Genomic DNA, 25,390 nt, shown 5'->3' with positions numbered 1-25,390 from the left:
AGCCTTCCTCACTATCCACAACTCCATGAATTTTCGTATCATCTGCAAATTTACTGACTCACCCTTCGACTCCCTCATCCAAGTCATTAATAAAAATTACAAACAGCAGAGGACCCAGAACTGATCCCTGCGGAACTCCACTTGTAACAGGGCTCCAGGCTGAATATTTGCCATCTACCACCACTCTCTGACTTCGACCGGTTAGCCAGTTTTCTATCCAATTGGCCAAATTTCCCTCTATCCCATGCCTCCTGACTTTTTGCATAAGCCTACCATGGGGAACCTTATCAAATGCCTTACTAAACTCCATGTATACTACATCCACTGCTCTACCCTCATCCACATGCTTGGTCACCTCCTGATGAAGGGCTTTTGCCTGAAACGTCGATTTTTCCTGCTCCTCGGATGCTGCCTGACCTGCTGTGCTTCTCCAGCACCACTCTAATCTTCACCTTGTCTATTCAGCCTATCAGTGCTGCTCATGATTTTATGAACTTCTAGAAGGTCACACCTCAGCCTCCAACCCTCCAGTGAAAAAAGCCCCAGCCTATTCAGCCTCTCCCTATAACTCAAGCCCTCCAATCCTGGCAACATTTTTGTAAATATTTTCTGGACTCTCTCTCAAGTTTAACAGGAAGCTGGGGCCAATTCCTTCAATACATTCAAGAGGGAGTTGGACATGCCCATTGCAGCTAAAGGGATCAAGGGATGTAGAGAGAAAGCAGGACTAGGATACTGTAACTGCCTCATCAGCCATGATCCTATTGAATGGTGGTGCAGTTTGAAGGGCCGAATGGCCGCCTCCTGCACCTATTTTCTATATTTCTAAGTGATCAGCCTGTTTGTCCAATATTCAGTCATGTTCGGACTGAAATTTCCTCCAATTAATTATTGGGGAGATTGAAGCCATTGTCTTCAGCCCGCCCTCCAAACTCTGTTCCCCTGCTACTGGCTCCCACATTCTCTCCCTGGTAGGTATCTGAAACTAAACCAGGCTTTTTGCACCCTGTTATCCTGCAGTGATGAGCTTCTAACGACACACATTAAGACTGCAGTTTTCTCATTTGACATCACCTGAATTCTCTCCTACCTCAGTTCATCTGCTGAAGCCCTCATTGATTTGTTTGTCACCTCTGGATTCAACTATCTCACATATGCACGTACATGCAGGCACGAGCATACACCCACCCACTGGTGTAAACTTGAGGTAATCTAAACTGCCCAAGACTTTCTACGAACTCCTGCAATTCCATCACCCCTGTCCTCATTGACCCATGCAGAAATCTGGTCAAACAAGGCTTTAATTTTGAAATCCTCATCCTTGTATTCGTATCTGTCGACAACCTTTTCTTTCCCATCTTTATAATTTCCTTCAGTCCTTCAAGCATCCAAAATGGCTGTGCTTTTAAATCTGACCTCTTCAGCATCTCTGATTTTAATCACTTCACCATTTGTCAGTGGTTTGTTACTTGATTCTAAGCTTTAGAGTTCCCTCATTATATCTCTCTTCACCCTTTTCTGCCTTCAGATGGCCCTTAAAGCCTGTCTCCCTTCCCAAGCACTTGGCGATAACTGCTTGTATATCTGCTTATGTGACTTGGTGTCATATTTTGTTCTATGATGTCCCAGTAAAGTGCATTAGTTTCACTACGTTAAAAAGCTACAGAAATAAATAGTTATTATGAGACAGTCATCTTCACCTGTCCTGACAGCAGAATTGTTATCCCATTTTTTATGACTCTGTGGTGCTGATGGGTCGATCATATGTCTTGCTTCACAATTTACAGTCTAGGGATACTCAGCTGACTTCTGATAGCCTTCACACCCCTGTAGTGAGGACCTGAAGCTGGTTCTGCAAAATATTTTTTAAATCTCCTGCTGCAGTGTAATAAAGGGTAAAGGTAAAGTTACCTTAGTCTTACCAGAGGGCTGCTCTCTCGTTGGAGAGAGATGATTGATGGTGGTTTAACCTGAGGGTCACCACACCTCACACAAGGGGAGAGGTTGAGAAAGAGAACCCTTCATGGTAATCTCCACCAATGCAGGAATTGAACCCATGCTGTTGGCATCACTCTGCCTTGCAAACTAGCTGTCCAGCCTATAATGTCATATAATAGGTTTACAAAGTTAAAAATCACACAACACCAGGTTATAGTCCAACAGGTTTAATTGGAAGCACACTAGCTTTCTGAGCGTCGCTCCTTATCAGGTGGTAGTGGAGGGCTCAATCCTAACACACAGAATTTATAGCAAAAATTTACAGTGTGATATAACTGAAATTATACATTGAAAAATGGATTGTCTGTTAAGCCTTTCATCTGTTAGAATACCATGACAGTTTCACTTCTTTCATGTGTAAATCACAAAACTTTTTTTAAAAAAGTTGCATTCTCAGCTTAGCTGTTAATAATGTTAGCTAGGCAATATGTTGAAGTTATTAGCCCCCTGTGTTCTGATAGCTTGTTTCGGTAAGTTCAGTACCCATAGGGAGGGCCTCAACCGGGACCTTGGGTTCATGTCACATTAAAGGTGACCACCATTGTACTACACACGCACACACTCACACTCTCTCACTCTCTCACTCTCTCACTCTCTCACTCTCTCACTCTCTCACTCTCTCACTCTCTCACTCTCTCACTCTCTCACTCTCTGCCCATACACACCCTTACACAGACACTCACGCATGCACCCCCTCACAGACTTAAGACACTCTGCACTCACTACACACACACACGTACACTTTCTCACACTCTCAACCCCCAACCCAGACAGACAGACACACACACAGACAAAGACCCACATGCACACACACATTTTGTGGGGTGAATTTGTACTTGCAGGGTTACATTGTACTTTGCTCAAAAACTGCATGAATTCATGTAAAACTCCGTTATCTCACTTTTAGATTTGAATTAATCTAAACATCATGGCATAGACAGAGAACTCAGGGGGTCAACACCTTCAACATATTGCCTAACTATCACCATTGTTAACAGCTCACTTGAGAATGCAACTTTTTTTTTAAAAAAGTTTTGTGATTTACACATGAAAGAAGTGAAACTGTCATGGTATTCTAACAGATGAAAGGCTTAACAGACAATCCATTTTTCAATGTATAATTTCAGTTATATCACACTGTAAATTTTTGCTATAAATTCTGTGTGTTAGGATTGAGCCCTCCACTACCACCTGATGAAGGAGCGATGCTCAGAAAGCTAGTGTGCTTCCAATTAAACCTGTTGGACTATAACCTGGTGTTGTGTGATTTTTAACTTTGTATACCCCAGTCCAACACCGGCATCTCCAAATCATACAATAGGTTTGAAAGAAGTGGTTGGTGGTTTAAGAGCCATTGTCATTACCCCACACCTCATTTCAAGGGATAGGTTTTTAAAAAAATACTTAATTGCAGTACTTAGCACAGTATGTTTGTGTTACAGGTTATGAATGTTTTTAGCAAGTAAAAATGAACTTTGCTTTGCATTTCTGTAGGACTTTTGCAACCGTAGAACATCCTTAAATGCTTTACAGCCAGTGAAGTACTTCTGAAGTAAGTTTGAAGTTTCAATATTGATAAGCTTGCAGTTAGGAACAGTATAAGAAGTAGGAGTCGGCAATTCAATCCCTCGGTACTGCTCTGCCATTTAATATGATTGAGTGAGTGATCCCGTCTCAACCATAACTCCACTTTCCCGCTTGCTGTCCATACTCCTTCAAACCATTAATTTAAATTAAGCCGGAATTAATTAAAATTTTGTTCATCTCCTCCTCAAATTTACTCAATATCTCAGCAACCAATGTACTCTAGAGTAGTGAATTCCACAGATACTACTTTGAGAGAAGTAATTTCTCCACATGTCTGTTCTAAATCTGCTGCCCCTTATCCTAAATGAAACTGTTCAAGTCCAATCCTTTATATTAAGGGGCGGCTCAGTGGTTAGCACTGCTGCCTGACAGCGCCAGGGACCCGGTTTGATTCCAGCTTCTGGCAACTGTGTAGAGTTTGCACATTCTCCCAGTGTCCCATGTGGGTTTCCTCCGGTTTCCTTCCACAATCCAGTGATGTGCTGGTTAGGGTGAATTGGCCATGCTAAATTGCCCATAGTGTTCAGGAATGTGTAGGTTAGGTAGATTAGTCAGGTGTAAATGACAGTAATAGGGTAGGGGATGGGACTTGTTGGGCCAAATGGTCTGTTTCTACACTAGGGATTCTACTGTAAAGGATTTTAATTCCTGGTCAAATCCCAGCACATTAATGTTAATTCTTTCAAAGAGGATGTACAGATGTAATGGATTGAATGGCTTCCTTCTGTGATGTATCATTTTAGATTTCTAGTACCGCATATGCTTCCCTTCCTTTTGATCAGAGTCAAGCTGGAAGAGAACATTGCTCAAAAAAACCAGGAAGTCCCATCTCGAAACAAGCTTTATGTGAAAGACTTGTCAGTCGCGCCTATCTTTCTTACAGGTGACAGGTTGGTCTTCTGGAGCCTGCTTAATGGAACTTCACCCGCTGATGGGACAGGCACCACAGTCAGTTGTTCATGTGAAAGCGTGCTGCAATTTTAAAATCTCTAGCATGTCATTCAGTGGTTCAGCATTGATTATTTGCACTCTCGATTGACTTACAATTTAATAAGCTATGTGCCTAGCTCAGTCCTAAATGACAAGAAAGGAAGCTGGCAAAATTATCAAACATAAATAAAGATAAGCCATTTTATTTTGGAAGATGGTAGAGCATTCCACCCTTTCTGCATTTAAAGAATCATATACAGCAGGGTAGTATAGTATTATTACAGTTTTGATAAGCTGCAAGTTGGTAAAGGAAAGCCACTGTTTATTATATTCTTGGAATATGCGTGCAGCTGTGGCGTCGTGACTGATTACTTGGTTTTCCCTGAGTGACTTGATTCACCCAGAGAACATGGGACTGACCAGATTGGATCAGGGTTGTCCATAAACAAATTTTGGGTTTTGACAACAGTCTATCAAGGTTATTTCTTTGCTGCCGGTCCAGATTTACTGCATTCATATTCAGATGTTGACACAGAATTTGAACTTTGTTATTATGTAACAAATCCAGTGTGTTAAGGTACAGTAAATGCAGTAAAGGTACAGGCCATTTGTACATCTAGCCAAGAGACCAAACGTTGCAGAAATTATGGTGATAACGTATTTAGAATCCATATTGTGCCAGGTTGTAAAAATACTTTTTGCTTTTTCTATAGATACTTGCTCTATAAACTTTCAAGGGAAATGGGTTTGCATAGAAATTGGTTAAACCATAAGACACAGGAGCAGAAATTAGGCCATTCGACCAATCAAGTCTGCTCCGCCATTCAGTCGTGGCTGATGCGTTTTTCAAGCCAATTTTCCCACTTGTTCCCCGTAACCTTTGATCCCTTTGGCAGTCAAGAACTTATCTATTGCTGTTTTAAATATACTCAATGACCTGGCCTCCACAGCCTTCTGTGGTAATGAATTCCACAGATTCACCACTCTGGTTAAAGAAGTTCCTCCTTATCTACGTTCAAAAGAGTCTTTCCTTTATCCTAAGACTATGCCCTCGGGACCTCATTCCTCCTGCCAGTGGAAACATTTTCCTAATGTCCATTTTGTCCAGGTTGTTCAGTATTCTGGAAGTTTCAATCAGATTTCCCACCCCCCCCCAAACTCCATTGAGTATAATCCGAGTCCTCAAACGTTCCTCATATGTGAAGCCTTTCATTCCTGGGGTCATTCATTTGGACCTGTTCCAAGTCCAGTGCATGTTTCCTGATGTATGGGGCACAGAATTGCTCACAATACTCTAAATGTAGTCTGCCCAGAGCTTTTTAAAGCCTCAGAAGTACATCCCTGCTTTTATATTGTAGTCTTGTCGAGATGAATGCCAATATTTGTATTTGCCTTCCTAATTACAGACTCAACCTGCAAGTTTACCTCAAGAGAAACCTGGCTAGGATTCCCAAATCCCTTTGTACTTCAGATTTATGAATTTTCTCCCCATTTAGAAAATAGTCCACGTCTCTATTCTTCCTACCAATATGACCTCACACTTTCTCACATTGTATTTCATCTGCTACTTCTCTGCTCACTGTCCTAACCTGTCTAAATTTTTCTGCAGCCGCCTCCCCCCTCCATCTCCTCAATGCTACCTGTCCCTCCACATTACTTTGTATCGCCTGTAAACTTAGCCAGAATGTCCAGTTCCTTCATCCAGATCATTAATGTATAAAGTGAAAAGTTGTGGTCTCAACACTGACCCTTATGGAAAACCACTAGGCACCAGCTTCCATCCTGAGGAGGACCTTTTTATTCCCACTCCCTGCCTTCTGCCAGACTGCTAATCTTCTCTCCATGCTCGTACCTTGCTTCTTAATAACATGGGCCCTTATCTTACTCAGCAGCTTCCTGCACAGCACCTTTCTAGAAGTCCAGATAGATAACGCATTGGCTCTCCATGGTCTAACCTGCTTGTTACCTCCTCAAAGAATTCAAACAGATTTCTAACAGCATGACAAACCCTTGATGAAACTGTGATTACTTTGCCCTATTTTACTATGCATTTCCAAGTATTCAGAAATCTTATCCTCATCAACAGACTCAAAATCTTATGAACAATTCAGGTCAGGCTAATCAGCCTATAATTTCCCATCTTTTTCCTTGCTCCCTTCTTAAATGGGGGAGTTGGGGGGTTACATTAGCAATTTTCCAGTCCTCTGAGACCCTCGCTGACTCCAGTAATTCCTGAAAGATCACTACTAAAGCCTCCATTATCTCTTCAGCCATCTCCTTCAGTTTAGTCCATCTTGTCCAGGTGACTTATCCACTTTCAGATCTTAGTTTTTCTTGCACCTTCTCCTTAGTGTTGGCCACCATACTGACCTCTGTCCCCCCGACTCTCCTGAAGTTTTGTGATATTGCTTACGTCTTCCAACATGAAGACTTATTCAGTTCCTCAGCCATTTCTTTGTCGCTACTGCTACTCCAGCAGTTCAATGTCCACTTTTGCCTCTCTTTTGCCCTATATACATCTATAGAAACTCTTGCAATTTTTTTTAATGTTACTGGCTAGCTTACCCTCCTTTTTTTTTCTTAATTGTCTTCTAGCTTCCCACTGCCCTTCACCACATTATGAGCTTGTTTTTTTGCTTTTATGCTTCTCCTGACATCCCTGGTCAGCCATGGTTGCCTCATTCTCCCTTTAGTATGCTTCTTTTCCCTCGGGGAGAATTGTTGCTGTGTCTCCCGGATTTCTCCCAGGAACTCCTGCCATTGCTGTTCCACTGTCTTTCCTACTAGGCTGCTCTCCTAGTCGATTCTACCCAGCTCCTTCCGCATGCCTCTGTAATTGCCTTTATTTAACTGCAATACCATTACATCTGATTCTACCTTCTCTCTCTCTCAAATTAGAGTAAATTCTATCACAATACTGTCACTGCCTCCTAAGGGTTCCTTGTCAAGCCAGTCTCATTGCACAACACTAAATCCAGTATTACCTGTTCCCTAGTGGCTCCACCACAAGCTGCTCCAAAAAGTCATCTCGTAGACATTCCACAAATGCATTTTCTTGTGATCCACCACCTACCTGATTTTCCCAGTGCACCCACATATTGAAATCCCCCATGATCATCTAACCTTGCCTTTCTTACACCAACAGATAGAAAAGGCAAGTATCTTGTGCCCCAAATCCTGACTACTGTTTGGAGGCCTGTAGATAACTCCTATAATTTTTTTTTTAAAAACCTTTGCTGTTCTTCAACTCTATCCACACAGATTCTGCATCATCTGATCCTACTTGCTTATTGTTATTGATTTAATTTCATTTCTTACTAACAAGACAACCCTACCCCCCATGATACAAAGAATTGTACACCTATCTAGAACATATATTCAAATAACAGTAGGAGCAGAAATGAACCATTTGGTCCTATGGTTCTGATCACCGTTCCAAATTCTTGCACTTCTTTACTGTAGACACGTGGTTGTTCAGTCTCAGTCACCGTTCAGAAGCAACAGCTTATAGGTAAATGATGAATGAGAATAGCTGGCTCGTCTCCAATTCTATTTACCTTCACTGCAAACAGAGAGAAAAATGCTGAATTTCAGTCTGGAACCTTTCTGCTACTGCATTGTCCATCAGCCCAGGAGCTAATCAAAGAATTGTTGTCATGCTGATGACACCAGACCTACACAGCTGCTCCTGACTGGGGGAAAACCAAATCAGCAATCTGAACAGAGCTTGTCAAACACTCACCCAGGGTGCCGATGAGTCTGCAAGATCCTTCCCACCATTCGGACACAAGTGTTAATGCAACTCTCACTGAGTTCTAATAAGTTGTTTTAAAACTGCAACATCTTCCAAAGTCCTTGTTTGAGGCAGTATACTTTCACAACTTTTGTCCACAATCCAAAATAAATAAAAATATGTGGTCTTTATTCCATCTGTAACCAAGATCAAACCTGCAGACTGTATTCTGGATGTAGTATCACCAATGCCCCTATGTAGTTATAACAAAACTTGCCTACTTTTATAATTAATTCCTTTTGCAATAATGGTCTGAATTTCATTTGCCTATTTAATTACTTGTACCTGTATGCAGCTCATGATTCTTACGAGGATAACCTGATATTTTTTATCACTTTGAGTCTCTTTTCCATTTAAGTAGTATCCTGCTTTTCTATTCTTTCCCTGTGACAGCTTCATGTTTTCCTACATTATACACCATCTAACAATTTTTCCCCACTCCCCTGTCTATATACTTTTTCAAACTTTGTATCCTTATAATTTGCTTTCCTACTTATTTCTGTATCATCAAATATAGTAAGGGGTAGACCATTTAGAACAGAGTTGAGGAGAAACTTCTTCACCCAGAGAGTGGTGGATATGTGGAATATTCTGCCCCAGAAGGCAGTGGAGGCCAAGTCTCTGGATACTTTCAAGAAAGAGATGGATAGAACTCTTAAAGATAGTGGAATCAAGGGTTATGGGGATAAGGCAGGAACAGGATACTGATTGTGGATGATCATAATGAATGGTGGTGCTGGCTCAAAGGGACGAATGGCCTACGCCTGCACCTGTTGTCTACTGTCTATTGATTCCTTCATTATTCTGGTTTCTAAAGTGTAGAAAGGATGCGAAGACAGTGGTGAGAATGCAGTATAAATTCAAAAGGATATTATTAGAACTGTAGCTAGGGAGGCAATGGCCCAGTGGTATTATCGCTGAACTGTTATTCCAGAGACGAGAGTGTGGCGCTGGAAAAGCGCAGCAGGTCAGGCACCATGCGGGCAGCAGGAGAATTGACATTTCGGGTCCTTCTAGGTGCAGGTCTACCGGCTTGAGGAGGCATAGTCTACTAGCTTGAGGAAGGACATATGCCCGAAACATTGATTCTTCTGCTCCTTGGATGCTGCCTGACCTCCTGTGCTTTTCCAGCACCACACTCTTGACTGATCTCCAGCATCTGCAGTCCTCACTTTCTCCCGGTTATTCCAGGGACCCAGGCAATGTCCTGGGGACCTGGGATCGAATCCTGCCATGGCAGATGGTGGAATTTGAATTAAATAAACATCTGGAATTAAGAGTCCAATGATGACCATGGTTTCATTGTCAATTGTCAGAAAAACCCATCTGGTTCACTAATGTTCTTACCTCATCTGCCCTACATGTGACTCTATACCCACAGCAATTGCCCTCTGAATAATTAGGGATAAACAGTAAATGCTGGCTTCTTCCTGTGAAAGATAATAACTAGAGGGTATAGGTTTAAGGTGAGAGGCGAAAGTTTTAAAGAGGACCTAAAGGGCAACTTTTTCATGTGGTGGATGGTGCGTGTATGGAATGAGCTACCGGGGGGATGGTGGAGACTGGTACAATTACAACATCTAAGAGGCATCTGGATGGGTACGTGAATAGAAAGGTTTTGAGGGATATGAGCCAAGTGCTGGCAAATGGGAGGAGATTAATTGAGGATATCTGGTCGGCATGGACCGAAGGGTCTGTTTCTGTGCTCTACATCTCCATGACTACCACTCTGTGCATAGTTGGATCAAATAGCTCGCTTCTGTTTTGTACCATCTATGTAATCTAGTGAGTTTCACTAAACTGTTTTGAAGGAACTGCATAATGTTGTATTTTGTTGCACGCTGGCTAGAAAGGATTTTAAGATTGTCAGGGTTAGTGAAATGTGAAGATGCTGAACGATTCTTTGGAAAGGATTGCACTTTTACAATGAAACACTGGCAAAAAAAAATCACGTTAATCAATAGGGTGGTCTCTTGAATATTTGTGTTGGAACAAAGCAGGCTTCTTGTGCAAGCCAGCATGATGAGCTGATTGTAGGAGGAAAATAATTCAGTTATCTGGAAAGGCTAGAAAAAATGGGTTATTTTCATTCAAGGAGAGTTGGTCAGTGGGAATATTATTCTGGGTATTCAGGATAATGAATTTTGAAGGGTTAATAGGAGAAACTATTCTCCGCATTCTATCAGAGAATACAAACTTAAAGAAGTGCATGTTTTCTATAAAGTATAACTTTCAGAAGGAAGCTGGATTGGTACAATAAGGAGAACATTTTGCAGAGCTATGGAAGGGGAGTAGAGAGGTTAACCTGACCATAACACACAGGAGCAGAAGTTAGGCCATTCAGCCTACTGAGTCTGCTCTGCCATTCAATCATGGCTGGTAAGTTTCTCATCCCCATTCTCCCTGTAACCCTTGATTCCCTTGATACTCAAGAACCTATCCATCTCAGTCTTAAATACACTCAATGACTGGCCTCCACAGCCTCCTGTGGCGGTGAATTCCAGAGATTCACCACTCTTTGGCTGAAGAAGTTTCTCCTTATCTCCACTCTAAAAGGTCTTCCCTTTCCTCTAAAGCCTTGCCTTCGGTCTAGTCTCTCCTGCCCATGGAAACATCTTCCCAACTCTGTCCAGGCCATTCAGTGTTCTGTAAGTTTCTATTAGATCCCCCTCATCCTTCGAAACTCCATCGAGTAAAGACCCTGAGTCCTCAGACATTAAGCTTTTTCATTCCTGGGACCATTCTTGTGAACCTCCTCTGAACACGCTTTAGGGTCAAACATCCTTCCTGAGATAATGGGTCCAAAACTGCACACAGTACTCTAAATGTGATCAAGCCAGAGCCATATAGAGCCTCAGAAGCACGTCACTGCTTTTATGTTCAAGTCCTCCCAAAATAAATGCCATCATTGCATTTGCCTTCCCTAAAGAGTGACTCAACCTGTAAGGTTACATTGAAAAAATCCTGGATTAAAACTCCCAAGTCTCTTTGCACTTCAGACTTCTGAATTTTCTCCCATTTAGAAAATAGTCCATGTCTTTTTCTTCCTACCACTTTTCCGTTTTAGTCCACCTGCCACTTCCTTGCCCACTCTCCTAATCTGTCCAAATCCCTCTGCAGAGCCTCCCCACCACCTCAGTGCTACCTGTCCTGCTACCTGTGGGCAGCATTGTGGCTCAGTGGTTCACACTGCTGTCTCACAGTGCAAGGGACCCGGGTATGATTCCAGCCTTTGGCGACTGTCTGTGTGGAGTTTGCACATTCTCCCCGTGTCTGCGTGGGTTTCCTTTGGGTGCTCCAGTTTGCTCCCACAATCCAAAGTTGTTTAGGTGAATTGGTCATGCTAAATTGCCAATAGTGTTATGAGATGTGTAATTCAGATGCATTTGTCAGGGGTAAATGTCGACTAATACGGTAGGGGAATGGGTCTGGGTGGGATACTCTTCAGAGGGTCGGTGTGGACTTGTTGAGCTAAATGGCCCGTTTCCACACTGTAGGGATTTTACGATTCTATATTAGATTTCAAAGAGCTGACACATGCACAATGTACTGAATTTGCCTCTTTACGAAAGTTTTGATTATTTTTCTTAAATCAACTGTACCGTCCCTGTGATTGTCAATCACTGTGCTGCCTCCAGGGGTGCATGTGACGGACGATTGAACCCATGTGTTTTGTAGGTTCCTATTCCACTGAAATATCTTATCAGGTTAAAAAAAAAGTTGACTTTCTGTCAACTCATCTGATATTTATGCCCCATCATAAGAAACATTGGTGTGGATCAGTTTTGTTTCTAAGAATTTCCATTATGAAAGTTAGTCAAGAAAAAAAGCACTCTTAATTTTTCATCAAACATCTTTAAAACAGTCAACTCATGAAGGAAGGTAAATTTAGTGAGGGAACTGAAGTATCCTGGAGAAGCAATTCTCCTTCCTGTCAAGAACACTATAGCACAGCACAATGGCAATTATTTTCCTTCAACTAATTTTTAAAAATCATGTTCTCTTTCAGTTTCTCAGAGCAGCCTCAGCTTGAAGAAACAGAGGAGTCGAAGCTTTTTCAACTCGTTCCTCTGTTGCTTTCGTGACTACAATGTGGAGTCGACGACCAGCAACTGCAACAGCAATGCTCAGTTCCCAACGGTGGAGGAGAATGGGTCAATTGCTAAGGTGTGTTTTGTTTCACTGTCATTAGTGAACAAGAATTTGGAGAGCAAATTTCCACATGGAAGCTGCTTCTCAACTGAAAACTTACTCTTCACTACCGAGTAACTATCATTGTAAATAAAATATTAATTTACTCCATTAAGAATCAGTTGTCAATCAAAATGGTTTCAGATCAAAAAATTAACAAAGGAATTAGAAATAAATGAATACAATTGATGCTCCTGGTCAGAGCCAACGGTCACCAGCTACTTGCTTCATAATTTTAAAATGTGCCAGTATTTCCATCTTAAACTGAAAGTTGGAGATTTTTGGTAAAACGTTGTTGAGATCTTTGGCATCACATTGAAGTACCTTTCAGAATGTCTCTGTTCTGTCACAGTTTCATGATTAATTGACCACTTAAAAGCGTTTGGCTTTCTCACAAAGGAGTTCAATAATGAAGAGTTTGCATATTTAGAAACAGAGTTACAGATGAGGCCCGAAAGTATTTTTGGCAAAGGTGCAAACTGTTCCAATCTTTTAAATCTTGGACCATATTCAGACATTTTAATCTGCTGTTAAAATCTCCAGTGAAGTTTTTGTTTCACTGTTCAAAACTTTTCTAAAGTGTTCTTTAAAGTTGAAAGTTCATAGTTCAAATTTTTTCCAACTGTGACTCCATTTAGAGACTTGAAAATTATTGCGAGTACTCTGCAACCACTCTGTGAGAACTGAGAGCAAGGGCCTGTTCAAACAGAAGCACAGCTGTTGTAACTTGGTCCATAGGGCAGCAGGCATTACTGCCTTGGATCTTGCATGTTCAAAATTTTAGCTGAAAATTTTTAACCATAAGACCATGAGACACAGGAGCAAAAGTAACCCATGAAAATTTAAGCTCTTTCTTAGCTCATAGATTGAATAACTGATTGGAAGCTGGTTAAAATCATTTTGTTACAAAACACTTCTGTTCCCAAAAAGAGAGGCAGAAAAAAGAACCAACATTTTCAAGGTTAAAATAAATAGTTAAGACAGATTTTAGAGGCAAACTATTGTTTAGAGAGAATCGAAAATGAAGGGCATGGCAATAAAGAAGCCAATGGGATGACACGTCCCCTTGTAATTAAAATTCGGTGAGACATCTGGTACAGAAACAAGACATTCAGCCCAAGCAAGTCGGTATTTGTGCTCCGTTTGAGCCTTCTCTTTTCTCATCTAAATCTATCATTTATTCCTTACTCCCTCAAATGTTTTTTCAGTTTCTTTTAAAATACACCATGTGCTTCATCTGCTCCCTGTAGTAGAGAGTTTCCCATTCTTTCTGCTGGTTGGGTAAATAGGTTTCTTTTGAATTCCCTATTGAATTTCTTGGTGACTAAGCCATATCAATGACCCCTGGTTATGCACTTCTTCACAAAAAGAAACATTTCTGTATCCTCTATCAAAATGTTTCATACTATCAAAATGTTCTGTGAACCTTCACTTTGTATCTCCGATGTAGAGGTGACCACATCGGTAGCAAGGGATGCAGTAAACCAGGTTAGAAGAGGTGTAGGTGAATCTTTGCCAGATTTGGAATGGTTGCTTGGGGCCTTGGCCGGAGGTGTAGGGGCAGGTGTTGCACTTCCTGCAGTTGGAGGGAAAGGTGCAGGGTGTGGAGGAGAGGTGGGAGAGGAATGTGGAGCTGACAAGGGAGTCGCGGAGTGAACGGTCCCTATGGAAAGCAGATAGGGGTGGGGAAAGAAATATCTGTTTGGTGGTGGGGTCTGAATGCAGGTTAGGAAGTAGAAACGGGTGGTGCAGGGTTGAGGAACTGTCTCCTACCTAAAATCCACAAACCTGACTGTGCTGGTTGACCCATTGTTTTTGCCTGCTCCCGCCCCACTGAACTCACCTCTTATCTCAGCTCTGTCCTCTCTCGTTTGGTCCAGGGACACCCCACCTACATTCGGGACAGACCAACGCCCTTCACCTTCTCCAAGACTTTTAATTCCCCAGTCCCCAACACCTCATTTTCACGATGGACATTCAGTGTCTCTACTCCTGTATCCCCAAGGAGGAGGGCCAAAAAGCCATCCGTTTCTTCCCTTGCCACAGGCCAAACCAGTCCCTTTCCACTGATACCCTCATTTGCTTGGCAGAACTGGTCCTCACCTTCAACAATTTCTCCTTTGACTCGTCCGTCTTCCAGAGACGAAAGGGGTGGCTATGGCACCCATATGGGTCTGAGCTATGCCTGCCTCTTGATAGGATATATGGAACAGTCCCTCTTTGTTCACAGTTGTTGTATTCAATTTTGACCACCAAATTACAGCAACAACAGTGAAGCTAGAGAAGCATTCGTTAGTGTGAACCAGAAGTTGGAAAGTATATTTCTAAGAAGATTTGTATCTATGGTACAATTGCATTGGAAAAAGGAAATACTTAATAGGATGTTGATAAAATTATGAAAGGTGTGATGGTTTAATGGATAGTAGGGTGACGGTCGAAAAATGAATACCCCGGACTAACTAAAGGAATTGAGGACAAGGTGCATCTGATTAAAATTTTTGAACAGCTGTTTTGAAAGCTGGCGCAATCACGATGGATCAAATAGTCATTCCGTGCTGCAAACTCCGATGATAATCGGTTTCTCAGATATTTCAAAATTCTTTGATATTAATGAATTGCTTGTGAAGAACAGTCATTATTGTGATAAGGCCAAACTATATTTCTTTGCTGTATGACTCTAAACAGACAACTGCACACAGCCAAGGTCCCACAAACAACCTATTAGTCCATTTTTTGCAGATATTGATTGAAGGATAAGTATTAGGAAGAATTCCTTACTTTTCTTGAATCAGTGGTGCAGTCTTTTGCAATCCATTAAGTAGAGAGCAGGGATTTCTCTTCATGACTCATCCTGGAGCTGTCAATAAAAAGTGACATGAAAAGTGCAAAGGAGCACTCCAAGTTACTTGAATGTTAGCCTAGGTTATGAGTTCAATTCCTGGAATGGTGCCTGAGACATAGTATACAAAATAAACTAAAATAAAAGAATAATAAAGCTTGTCCTCATTGCTGTAACACATATCTAATCAGTGTGTTTGCCAGCATCAGTACTTGGGATGAACTTGTACAAAACCAATCAGTCCCAAGGAAACAAGACTTTCCCAGAGACTGTCTCAGGTTGAGGCTTCTTCCAGTTTCCTCCCATTTACAAGCACTGATGGAATCTGATCCCTTGATACATTTAAGTAATTTTGAATGGCTGCTCGTATGACTGGTGGCAAGGCCTTCCTTAAGAAGATTCCACTAATGGCAGAAATCCATTTTTAAGACTGTAAGAAATAGGAACAGGAATAGGCTGTTCATCCCCTTGAGCTTGCTCTACCATTCAAATCAGATTATGGCTGACATATTCATGACAAATCTTTGATGTACGAAAGATTTTTCAGCTCATTGTTTTGGTCTCACTATTCTGTCACTATAATTGGGAATGGGTCATCCAATATTGAATTTCATTTGAGGAAGACAGACATAGGCAGACAGATGCGTGATTACTATTGGGACATAGTTGATGGTCATTGGAAGGAAGGAAGGTCTGACTCTGATAATCTAATTTTGAAGATGCATTTCTTATAATGGATCAATCTTACCGACTGTCATTTAAGCATTGCCAAACTTGAGAGAAAGTGCTCATTTCAAATTCTAAGTTTTAAGTGCTTCAAAGAGACGTGTTAAATTATTAGTTAATTAGTCACTCATTTAGAATATGTAGTGAGTGAGCTTAACTGCGGGTTATGTTTTACAGCCTAGTTAAAGAATGGAATCTTCAGAAAGAGTTATTTAACAATCATCCTATTGAACAAAATGATACAAGTTGTAAATGTACTCTGTTTTCTGCAACAAAATTTAGTTTGTGGAGAAATATATCAAGGCAAGCCAGTAAATCTGTCCACCATAAATTTGAAGAATGCTGTTAATGCATTTGGTTTGAGGATACTTTATTCGAATTCCGTTTACCTACTATCTTATTTTTAAACAACCTGTTTGAACATGCAATGAGTCTTCTTGCAGGGCCAAAGGCTTGCAATCTCCTCCGTGGCTTCCCAGAGAATACTAGGAAAAGTCCTATCCAGCCCAGGGGACCTCAATCCCCTGGGCTGGATAGGACCTCAATCCCATCTAGTCTACTAGCCTGTATCTCAGTATTCTCCTTGACCACATTGTCTTTTTCCTGTGTGAATACTGACAAAAAGTATTTATTTAGCGCTTCCCCTATCTCCTCTGACTCCATACACAACTTCCCACTACTATGCATGATTGGACCTAATCTTACTCTCATCATTCTTTTATTCCTGATATACTGGTAGAAAGCCTTAGTTTTCCTTGATCCTATCCGCCAATGACTTCTCATGTCTCCTCCTGGCTCTTATTAGCATCTTTCCTGGCAAAGTTGTAACTCTCAAGGCCCTAACTGAGCCTCACATCTCATCCTAACATAAACCGCCTTCTTCCTCTTGACAAGAGATTCAACATTTTCTTAATAAACCACGGCTCCCACACTCAATAACTTCTTCCCTGACTGACAGGTACATACTTATTAAGGACCGGCAGTAGCTGGTCCTTGAATAAGCTCCACATTTCTATTGTGCCCGTCCCCTGCAGTTTCCGTCCCCATCCTATGCATCCTGAACCTTGCCTAATCACATTGTAATTGCCTTTTTCCCCGGTTATAACTCTTGGCCTGTGATATATACCCATCCCTTGCCATCACTAAAGTAATATTAACAGAATTGTGGTCACTATCACCAAAGTGCTCACCTGCCTCCAAATCTAACACCTGGCTGGGCTCATTACCCAGTACCAAATCTAATGTGGCCTCGCCCCTTGTTGGCCTGACTACATACTGTGTCAGGAATCCCTCCTGCACACATTGGACCTAAACTGACCCATCTAAAGTACATGAACTGTAGTATTCCCAGTCAATATTTAGAAAGTTAAAGTTGCCCATAAAAACTACCCTGTCACTCTCTCTCCTATCGAGGATCATCTCTGCTATCCTATCCTCTACATCTCTGGAACTATTTGGAGGCCTACAGAAAACTCCCAACGGGGTAACCTCTCCTTTCCTGTTTGTAATCTCAGCCTATGCTACCTCAGTACCTCTTTGTAACTGCAAACTGTCCTTGACTAACAGCACCACACCGCCTCTCTTTTACTAATTTCTCTGTTCTTACTGAAACATCTAAATCCTAGCACCTGCAGTCCTTGCTCTACCCATGTCTCTGAAATGGCCACAACATCGAAATCCCAGGTACAAGGATCACCCACCTTATTCTGGATGTTCCTGGTGTTGAAGTAGACACACTTCAAACCAACTTCTTGCTTGTTGGTGCCTTCTTGCAATCTTGAAATCTTAGTTCTGACTTCACTATCCCATCCCCCATATACTCTAACTACAATTTCTGTTCCCATCCCCTGCTGAATTAGTTTAAACCCACCCGAAGAGCTTTAACAAATTTCATACTCCAGGATATTGGTACCCCTCTGGTTCAGGTGAAGACCATCCTGTTTGTAGAGGTCCCAACTACCCCAGAAAGAGCCCCAATTATTCAGAGATCCACAAGCCTCCCTCCTGCACCATCCCTGTCATATCCTCTCAGACCAAACTCTCAGTATTGTAAACTGAAGGACACAGTGACTAGTATCACCCGTTTCCCCCGGCCAAACTGCAGTATCTTTAATAATTAAAAAGGTAAGTATAAGCTTTGTTCATAAGTCTAGACAAAAGATAAATTGTGCGCATTATACGTTTAATGTTGCTATTTCAGGCACGTTTATTAATGCTGGACTGTCAGCATTTTAATGCAAAATTTAAAAACATAAATTTCAGTTTTCCTCACTCATTTGTTTACAAGTAAAAAATTTTGACTTTTTATATGAGTATTATTAGCAATGTGGTTGTAACATTGCAGAAATGAAAAAGATGTATTGCTCATATTTTATTTCTGCCTAGAATTCTTTTTTCGTTTATTAATGCTGGACTGTCAGCATTTTAATGCAAAATTTAAAAACATAAATTTCAGTTTTCCTCACTCATTTGTTTACAAAAGTAAAAAATTTTGACTTTTTATGAGTATTATTAGCAATGTGGTTGTAACATTGCAGAAATGAAAAAGATGTATTGCTCATATTTAATTTCTGCCTAGAATTCTTTTTTCGTGAGAATACTGGAGTTAATCTTTCATACATAGCCTAATGTCCTGTTTCTGAACCAATTATAGTACTCTGCTATCCCATCAGAAACTCATGAAATCCTTGCTGTTCATTATCCCTGTGAGAAAGATAAAAGGATGTCATGTGGTAGCAGATGTTAAAGTGGCTAATGTAAGAGAAGCAAAATAAATGGGCATTTCCAAAAACATAATTGTGATATGAGTAATCTAAATTAATGCTGAGTTTTATCGAAGATATGGGCTCTTGAGAATCTATCTAAAATTCGCCAGAGGGCTTAAGCAATATTGTACAAATGACCTGTTGCTGTTGGATGTATTCTTACAATTTTATAATTATGAAGCAAGAATTCATCCTACAAAGTAGCGGGTATTGGTTCACATTTGAGGCTTTCTATATAGTAAGCTGCATATTTCAGCAGATAGTCTTTTTTCTCAGATGTTGTTCTATCTTGGTTGGAGCTGGTCAGCTGCTCATCCCAAATGTGGAAGAACTGGAATCATCAGGAGAACCATATGTGTAGCATTCCACCTGGGTTCTGGCATAAATTGGTTAAGGCAAGGGAAACCAGAGTGAAAGCATGTAACACGTATAAAATGGGAAACTTTATTTTTTTTTTAAAAAAAGCATTTGGAGAGTTGAAACCATTTTGTTCTGATGAGTTTAATGATCCTAAAGTTATGGAAGTTCAACAACTCAACCCTGAAAAAACCCACCATGACAGTTTGATGGCAATCTTCAGAGGTGCAGGAGTTCCCAGGGAGTGGTGAGAACATCTTGGTTTTAAAACTTGAAACATATTTGAAAATTATCATCTGCCTGATATTGACTTCACATTTTTAAAGCTGATTTTGTGATTGTTGACCCACATTGACCTACAGTGATTCTTTAGTCCAGGCTTTTGAAGATGTACTCCAGAGTGCCTATAGAAAGTTGATACATCAGTGTCCATCAGACAACCCATAGCTTTGTTGTGTCTTAAATTATTTCCACGTGCTTTAATTTCTTTGTTATAAACTCTTTGGCTATTTTTTGTCTTTTGAATTTTCTTACAGGTCATTACATTAGAATTTGGTTCAACAAGTTCAGTCAACTCTTATGTCACCTTGAATTGTGAATGTTAACGTGTAATTTAGCTGTGAGTAGCATCATAGCTAAAACAAAATCTGCTCCTGGCGGGAGCTGATTGACAAGCTTTCTCCAATCCTATATCACTAGGTAGCATTTGAGAATGGTAACTGAACCTATTTCTCAACCCAGAGACAAAATCAGTTGGTTCACTGCACCAGCCCAAAACCCAAAGCAAACAGCACTCAGCTGGAACCAAACACTGAACTTTCCTCATTGGCATGGTTGAGTACTACATAAGTGGTACATTTACGATGGAACCATTGGTAAACTGCAGAGGGAATCATAAAGTAATTAGGAGACCACAGAGGGGGCATGAAGAAACAATGACGAGCAAAATTATGGACATTCCCAAGGTATTCAGTAAGTATATTAAGGGGAAGATGCGATGCAGGAATCTGTTTGGAGCTGGAGGATATTGTCAAGTACTTCATTCAGGAGGAGGATGTATGAACAGAATTTGGGGAGAGGTTCTTGAGCAGGTTGACATAGGCAATGGGGAGATGATAGAAGTTTTGACAGGCTTAAAAGTTGAATGTGTTATATCACATGCCGCTGTGGGATAGAACGGAGGACATTACAGGGATTCTGATCCAAATTTTTAATTAGTCAGTGGCCGTGGGAGTAGTGCCAGAACACAGCTAAAGTGGCTTCACTTTTCAAGGAGGTGACAGAGATAAACCAGGGAATTACAGACCAATGAGTCTAACATTAGTGTTAGGGAAGCTATTGGAGAATATTCCACAAGAGAGAATTAATCTCCATTTAGACAGACAAGGTTTGATCAGGAATCGCCAGCATGGTTTTGTTAACATAGAACATAGAACATATAAGAATACAGCGAGGGAAGCTATTGGAGAATATTCCACAAGAGAGAATTAATCTCCATTTAGACAGACAAGGTTTGATCAGGAATCGCCAGCATGGTTTTGTTAAAGGGAGGTCATACCTTACAAATCTGATTGAAGTTTTCAAAGAGGTGTTAAGATGTGTAGGTGAGGTTTGTACAATTGATGTAATTATGTTGATTTTGACAAAGCCTTTAAAAAGGTTCCATATAGGAGACTGATTAACAAGGTAAAAGCACATGGAATCCAGAGTAACTTTGCAAAATAGGTCCAAAGTTAGATTCGTGGTAGGAGACAGAGGATGGTGGTAGAAAGCTGTTTGTGTGACTAGAGGTAGATATCCAGTGGTATGTCACAGAAATCAGTGTTGAGGTCCTTATTGTTTGTGATATTTATAATTGATGAGAGATGAGTGTGTGAGGGGGATGGTAAGTAAGTTTGCAAGTGACATAAAGATTGGCTGGCTGGTTAATAGTGAGGAAGAAGGTCTTGGGTTACAGGAGGACATGGATGGGTTGGCTGCATGAGTAGATAAAATTTAAATCTGAAAAGTGTGAGGTGATACACTTCAAAACAAGTAACAAGACAAGGGAGTACTCGATGAATGGCAAGATGCTAGGAAGCTCAGTGGAATGAGGGTGCTTGTCCACAGATCTCTGAAGTTGGCAGTGCAGATTAATAGGGAGGTTAAGGAGGCACATCAGACACTTATCTTTATTAGTAGTGGCACAGATTAGATAAGCAGGGAGGTTTATATTGGAGGAGAAAGTGAGGACTGCAGATGCTGGAGATCAGAGCTGAAAATGTGATGCTGGAAAAGCGCAGCAGGTCAGGCAGAATCCAAGGAACAGGAGAATTGACGTTTCGGGCATAAGGGCTGAAGAAGGGCTTATGCTCGAAACGTCGATTCTCCTGTTCCTTGGATGCTGCCTGACCTGCTGCGCTTTTCCAGCAACACATTTTCAGGTTTATATTGGAGCTGTACAAACCTTGGGTTAGGTCATCACACAATAGCATCGCTGGAAGAAGTGAAGATCCACCAGGGTGTTGTCCGGGTTTGAACACTTTAGCTGTAAAGCGATGCTAGATATACTTGGGGTGCTTTCTTTAGAGCAGAGAAGGTTGAGTGGGGAATTGCTTATGAGGCGTATAAGATTATCGGGGGCTTGGATAAGGTGGATAAGAAGCAGCTGTACCTCTTAGTTGAAGGATCAGTAAAGAGGGGCATAATGTTAAGGCAAAAGGCAGGAATTTTAGATGAGATTTGAGGAAATATTTTTCTCACCCAGAGACTGGTGGGAATCTGGAATGCACTGCCTTGGAGGGCAGTAGTGTCAAACCACCTCACAACCTTTACAAAGGACTTGGATGAGCACTTGAAATGTCATAGCATTGAAGGCTATGGGTCAAGTGCTAGAAAGTGGGATTAATGTAGATAGGTTGACACAAACTGATGGGCCAAAGGGCCGCTTCTGTGCTGTATGACTCCTTGACTCTAAACGATCAGCTGGGTTGAATTTATGAGGGAATTAAGTTGCCACCCACTGTAGTCTTCAAAGAATGATTTGGTGTGATATGCAAGCAATGCAGAATCCTTAAAGGCAAAGACACAGTTTATTCAGTTAACAAACTGAGGTAAAAGGTAGTATCAAACTAAAAATAGGGAAAAGTCAAAATCTTGAAGTGGAAGGAACTGTAAAACGTAACAAAGGAATATAAAGAAAGATGTGTAACAACAGAGAATAGTATTTCAAATAAAACTTGAGATTGATAGAGTTATTGTGAAAAAAAAAGTACTGAGAGATACCAAATCCACCTGCTCTACCTTCATCTTTGTGTTCTGTCACATCCTCAAATAATTCAACAAGGCTTGTGAGGCATGACATATTCCTCTTAAGGCCATGCTGATTATCTCTAATCAAACTATGGTTTTCCAAATAATCATAAATCCTGTCTCTCAGAATCCCCTCCAATAATTTGCCCACCACAGACGTAAGGCTGACTGGTCTGTCATTCCTAGGATTATCCCTACTCTCTTTCTTGAACAAGGGAACAACATTAGCCACCCTCCAATCATCTGGCACTACTCCAGTGGAGAGTGAAGACGCAAAGATCATCGCCATAAGGCACAGCAATCTCTTCCCTCGCTTCCTGTATGTAACCTTGGATATTCCCGTCTGGCCCAGGGGACCTATCTACCCTGATGTTATTCAAAATTTTCAGCACCTCCTCCTCCTCAACATCAGCCTGTTCTAGCATATCAGCCTGTTTCATGCTGTCCTCACAAATGACAAGGTCCCTTTCAGTAATGAATACCGAAGCAAAGTATTCATTAAGGACCTTCCTTACCTTCTCCAGTTCCAGGCACACGTTCCCTTCACTATCCCTAATCGACCCTATTTTCACTCTGGCCATCCTCTTGCTTATCACATAAGTGTAGAATGCCTTGGGGGTTTTCCTTAATCCTACCTGCTAAAGCTTTTTTACGCACCCCTTATAACTCTGTCCTAAGTCCATCCTTCAGTTCCTTCCTGGCCACCTTATAACCCTCTGGAGCCCTGTCTGATCCTTGCCTCTTCAGCCTTAAGTAAGTTTCCTTCTTCGTCTTGACTCGAAGTTCTACATCACTTGTCATCCAAGGTTCCTTCACTGTACCATCCCTTCCTTGCCTCAGTGGGACAAACCTGTCCATCACTATCAGCAAGTGCTCTCTAAACAACCTCCACATTTCTTGTTTGCATTTTTCTGAGAACATCTGTTCCCAATTAGTTCCTGCCTAATAGCATTGTAATTCCCCCTCCCCCAATTAAATACTTTCCCATACTATCTGCTCCTATCCCTCCCCATTACTGTAATAAAGGTTAGGGGGTTTTGATCACTACCACCAAAATGCTCTCCCACTTAGAGATTTGGCACCTGGCATGGTTTGTTGCCAAGCACCAAATCCAATATGGCCTCCCCTCTCGTCTGCCTATCTACATATTGAATCGCGAATCCTTCCTGGACATGCTTGACAAAAACTGCTCCATCAAAAGTATTTGAACTAAGGAGGTACCAGTCAAAATTAGGGAAGTTAAAATCACCCGTGACACCAATCCTGTTACTTCTGCGCCTTTTCAAAATCTGCCTCCTAATCTGCTCCTCCATGTCTCTGTTGCTATTGGGAGGGCCTGTAGAAAACTGATAAAGTGACTGCTCCTTTCCTATTTCTGACTTCCACCCATACTAACTGTGTAGACAAACCTTCCTCAATGACCTCCTTTCTGTAGCTGTGATATTATCTCTGATTAACAATACCACTCCCCCTACCTCTTTTACCTCCCTGCCCTCCCACCTATTCCTTTTGAACTATTTAAACCCTGCAACATTCAACAACTTCCAACTTGTGGAAGTAGTAGTTACAAGCAGCGCAAGATTAAGAGAAAGGTTTTAATGAGGAATGTGATCCCATTAAAGATACGTGACAGTGAGCATGATCCACAAAATAGAAATAGCAGATTTATTAAATTTCATAGTGGAGGAAGAGAACCTATTCCTGTTCCTGTGATGACTCAGATAGATGCTGAAACATAGTGCCTTTATTTTTAACTCTTCTACCCTGCTGCACTGCATTTTTGGTGTATGTACCAACAATTTGCTATGTTTTATGTCCAGAATCTCGAACTTTGATCTTAATTTCTGTGTCTGAGTTCAAGTCTCACCTGCTCCAGTGGTGTGTCGTAACGTGTCAAGACAGGTTGATTAAAAAACAATCCCGATTGAGAGAAAATGTTTCTTGGTGTTGGAGAGTCCAGAACAGACTTTAAAAGTAGAAATTTGCTTTTTGGGAAATATTTCTACAGACGAAGATTGGTTGAAATCTTGAACTCTCTTCCTCAAAGTTGCTCAAAAAGTTTGGAGTCAGTAGATAATTTTGATTTTTTTGTTGAGAATTTTTGCTTGCCATAAGAATTAAGATAGGTAGAGTGCAGAAGTGCATTATAGGCTTGAGGGACAGCTTGTCCGCCCTTTTGAAATGGGTAGAACTCCAGGATATGGTGATGCCCCAAAAACCAGGGGTTTGTAATTTCATCTCATTTTATCTTTTGTGGATGTCTGTTTAATGCCAATTCCTTTCTTCATGTAGTTCATTATCCACCATTACCTAAACAGCTCAATTAACTATACAGTCAGCTCTGCTACAACTTGCGTTTTTTCAACACAGATTGGCTAAAATGTGATTGAAGAATTTAGCCAATATTTGTAGAACGTGAACTTTCGTTACCTGAACTGGCTATAAAGTGATTCCGGCCTCATTAATTTAAATGGTGCTGCTATTGCGCAATTTTCTTTTAACACAGGGTCACACAGGAACAGAACTACTGCGTTATATCAGAACCAACTGTACTTGCCTTGGTTCCTGGTGCTATTCCCCATATTCTTACAATCCTGTGTGCAGCTTATCACAGCTTCACCGTTTGTTTTAATCCTAATCATATTATAAACCCTTTACTCAGTCAATACTGAATAATGGGGATTTGAAATGATTAGATTAGATTAGATTAGATTACATTACAGTGTGGAAACTGGCCCTTCGGCCCAACAAGTCCACACCGACCCGCCGAAGCACAACCCACCCATACCCCTACATTTACCCCTTACCTAACACTACGGGCAATTTAGCATGGCCAATTCACCTGACCTGCACATCTTTGGACTGTGGGAGGAAACCGGAGCACCCGGAGGAAACCCACGCAGACACGGGGAG

The 25,390-nt window shown here is 41.2% G+C and overlaps 1 protein-coding gene across 4 annotated transcripts in view; it reads left to right on the top strand.

Moving 5' to 3' along the window:
- ctdspla (CTD (carboxy-terminal domain, RNA polymerase II, polypeptide A) small phosphatase-like a) overlaps nt 1-25,390 on the top strand; it is a 269,437-nt gene that overhangs the window by 167,044 nt on the left and 77,003 nt on the right. For all 4 annotated transcript variants that reach the window (XR_006311762.1, XR_006311761.1, XM_043690860.1 and 1 more), the window contains exon 2: nt 12,318-12,475. Coding sequence is in view for 2 of the 4 variants with exons in the window: in XM_043690860.1 (XP_043546795.1) it covers nt 12,318-12,475 (158 nt within the window). In the remaining 2 variants the exon portion in view is untranslated. The remainder of the gene's footprint in view (nt 1-12,317; nt 12,476-25,390) is intronic.

Source organism: Chiloscyllium plagiosum, chromosome 5 (assembly GCF_004010195.1).
Source record: "Chiloscyllium plagiosum isolate BGI_BamShark_2017 chromosome 5, ASM401019v2, whole genome shotgun sequence".
Lineage (NCBI taxonomy): Eukaryota > Metazoa > Chordata > Chondrichthyes > Orectolobiformes > Hemiscylliidae > Chiloscyllium > Chiloscyllium plagiosum.
Note: the sequence above shows the minus strand (reverse complement) of the source record. Positions and strands in the feature narration are given on the sequence as shown.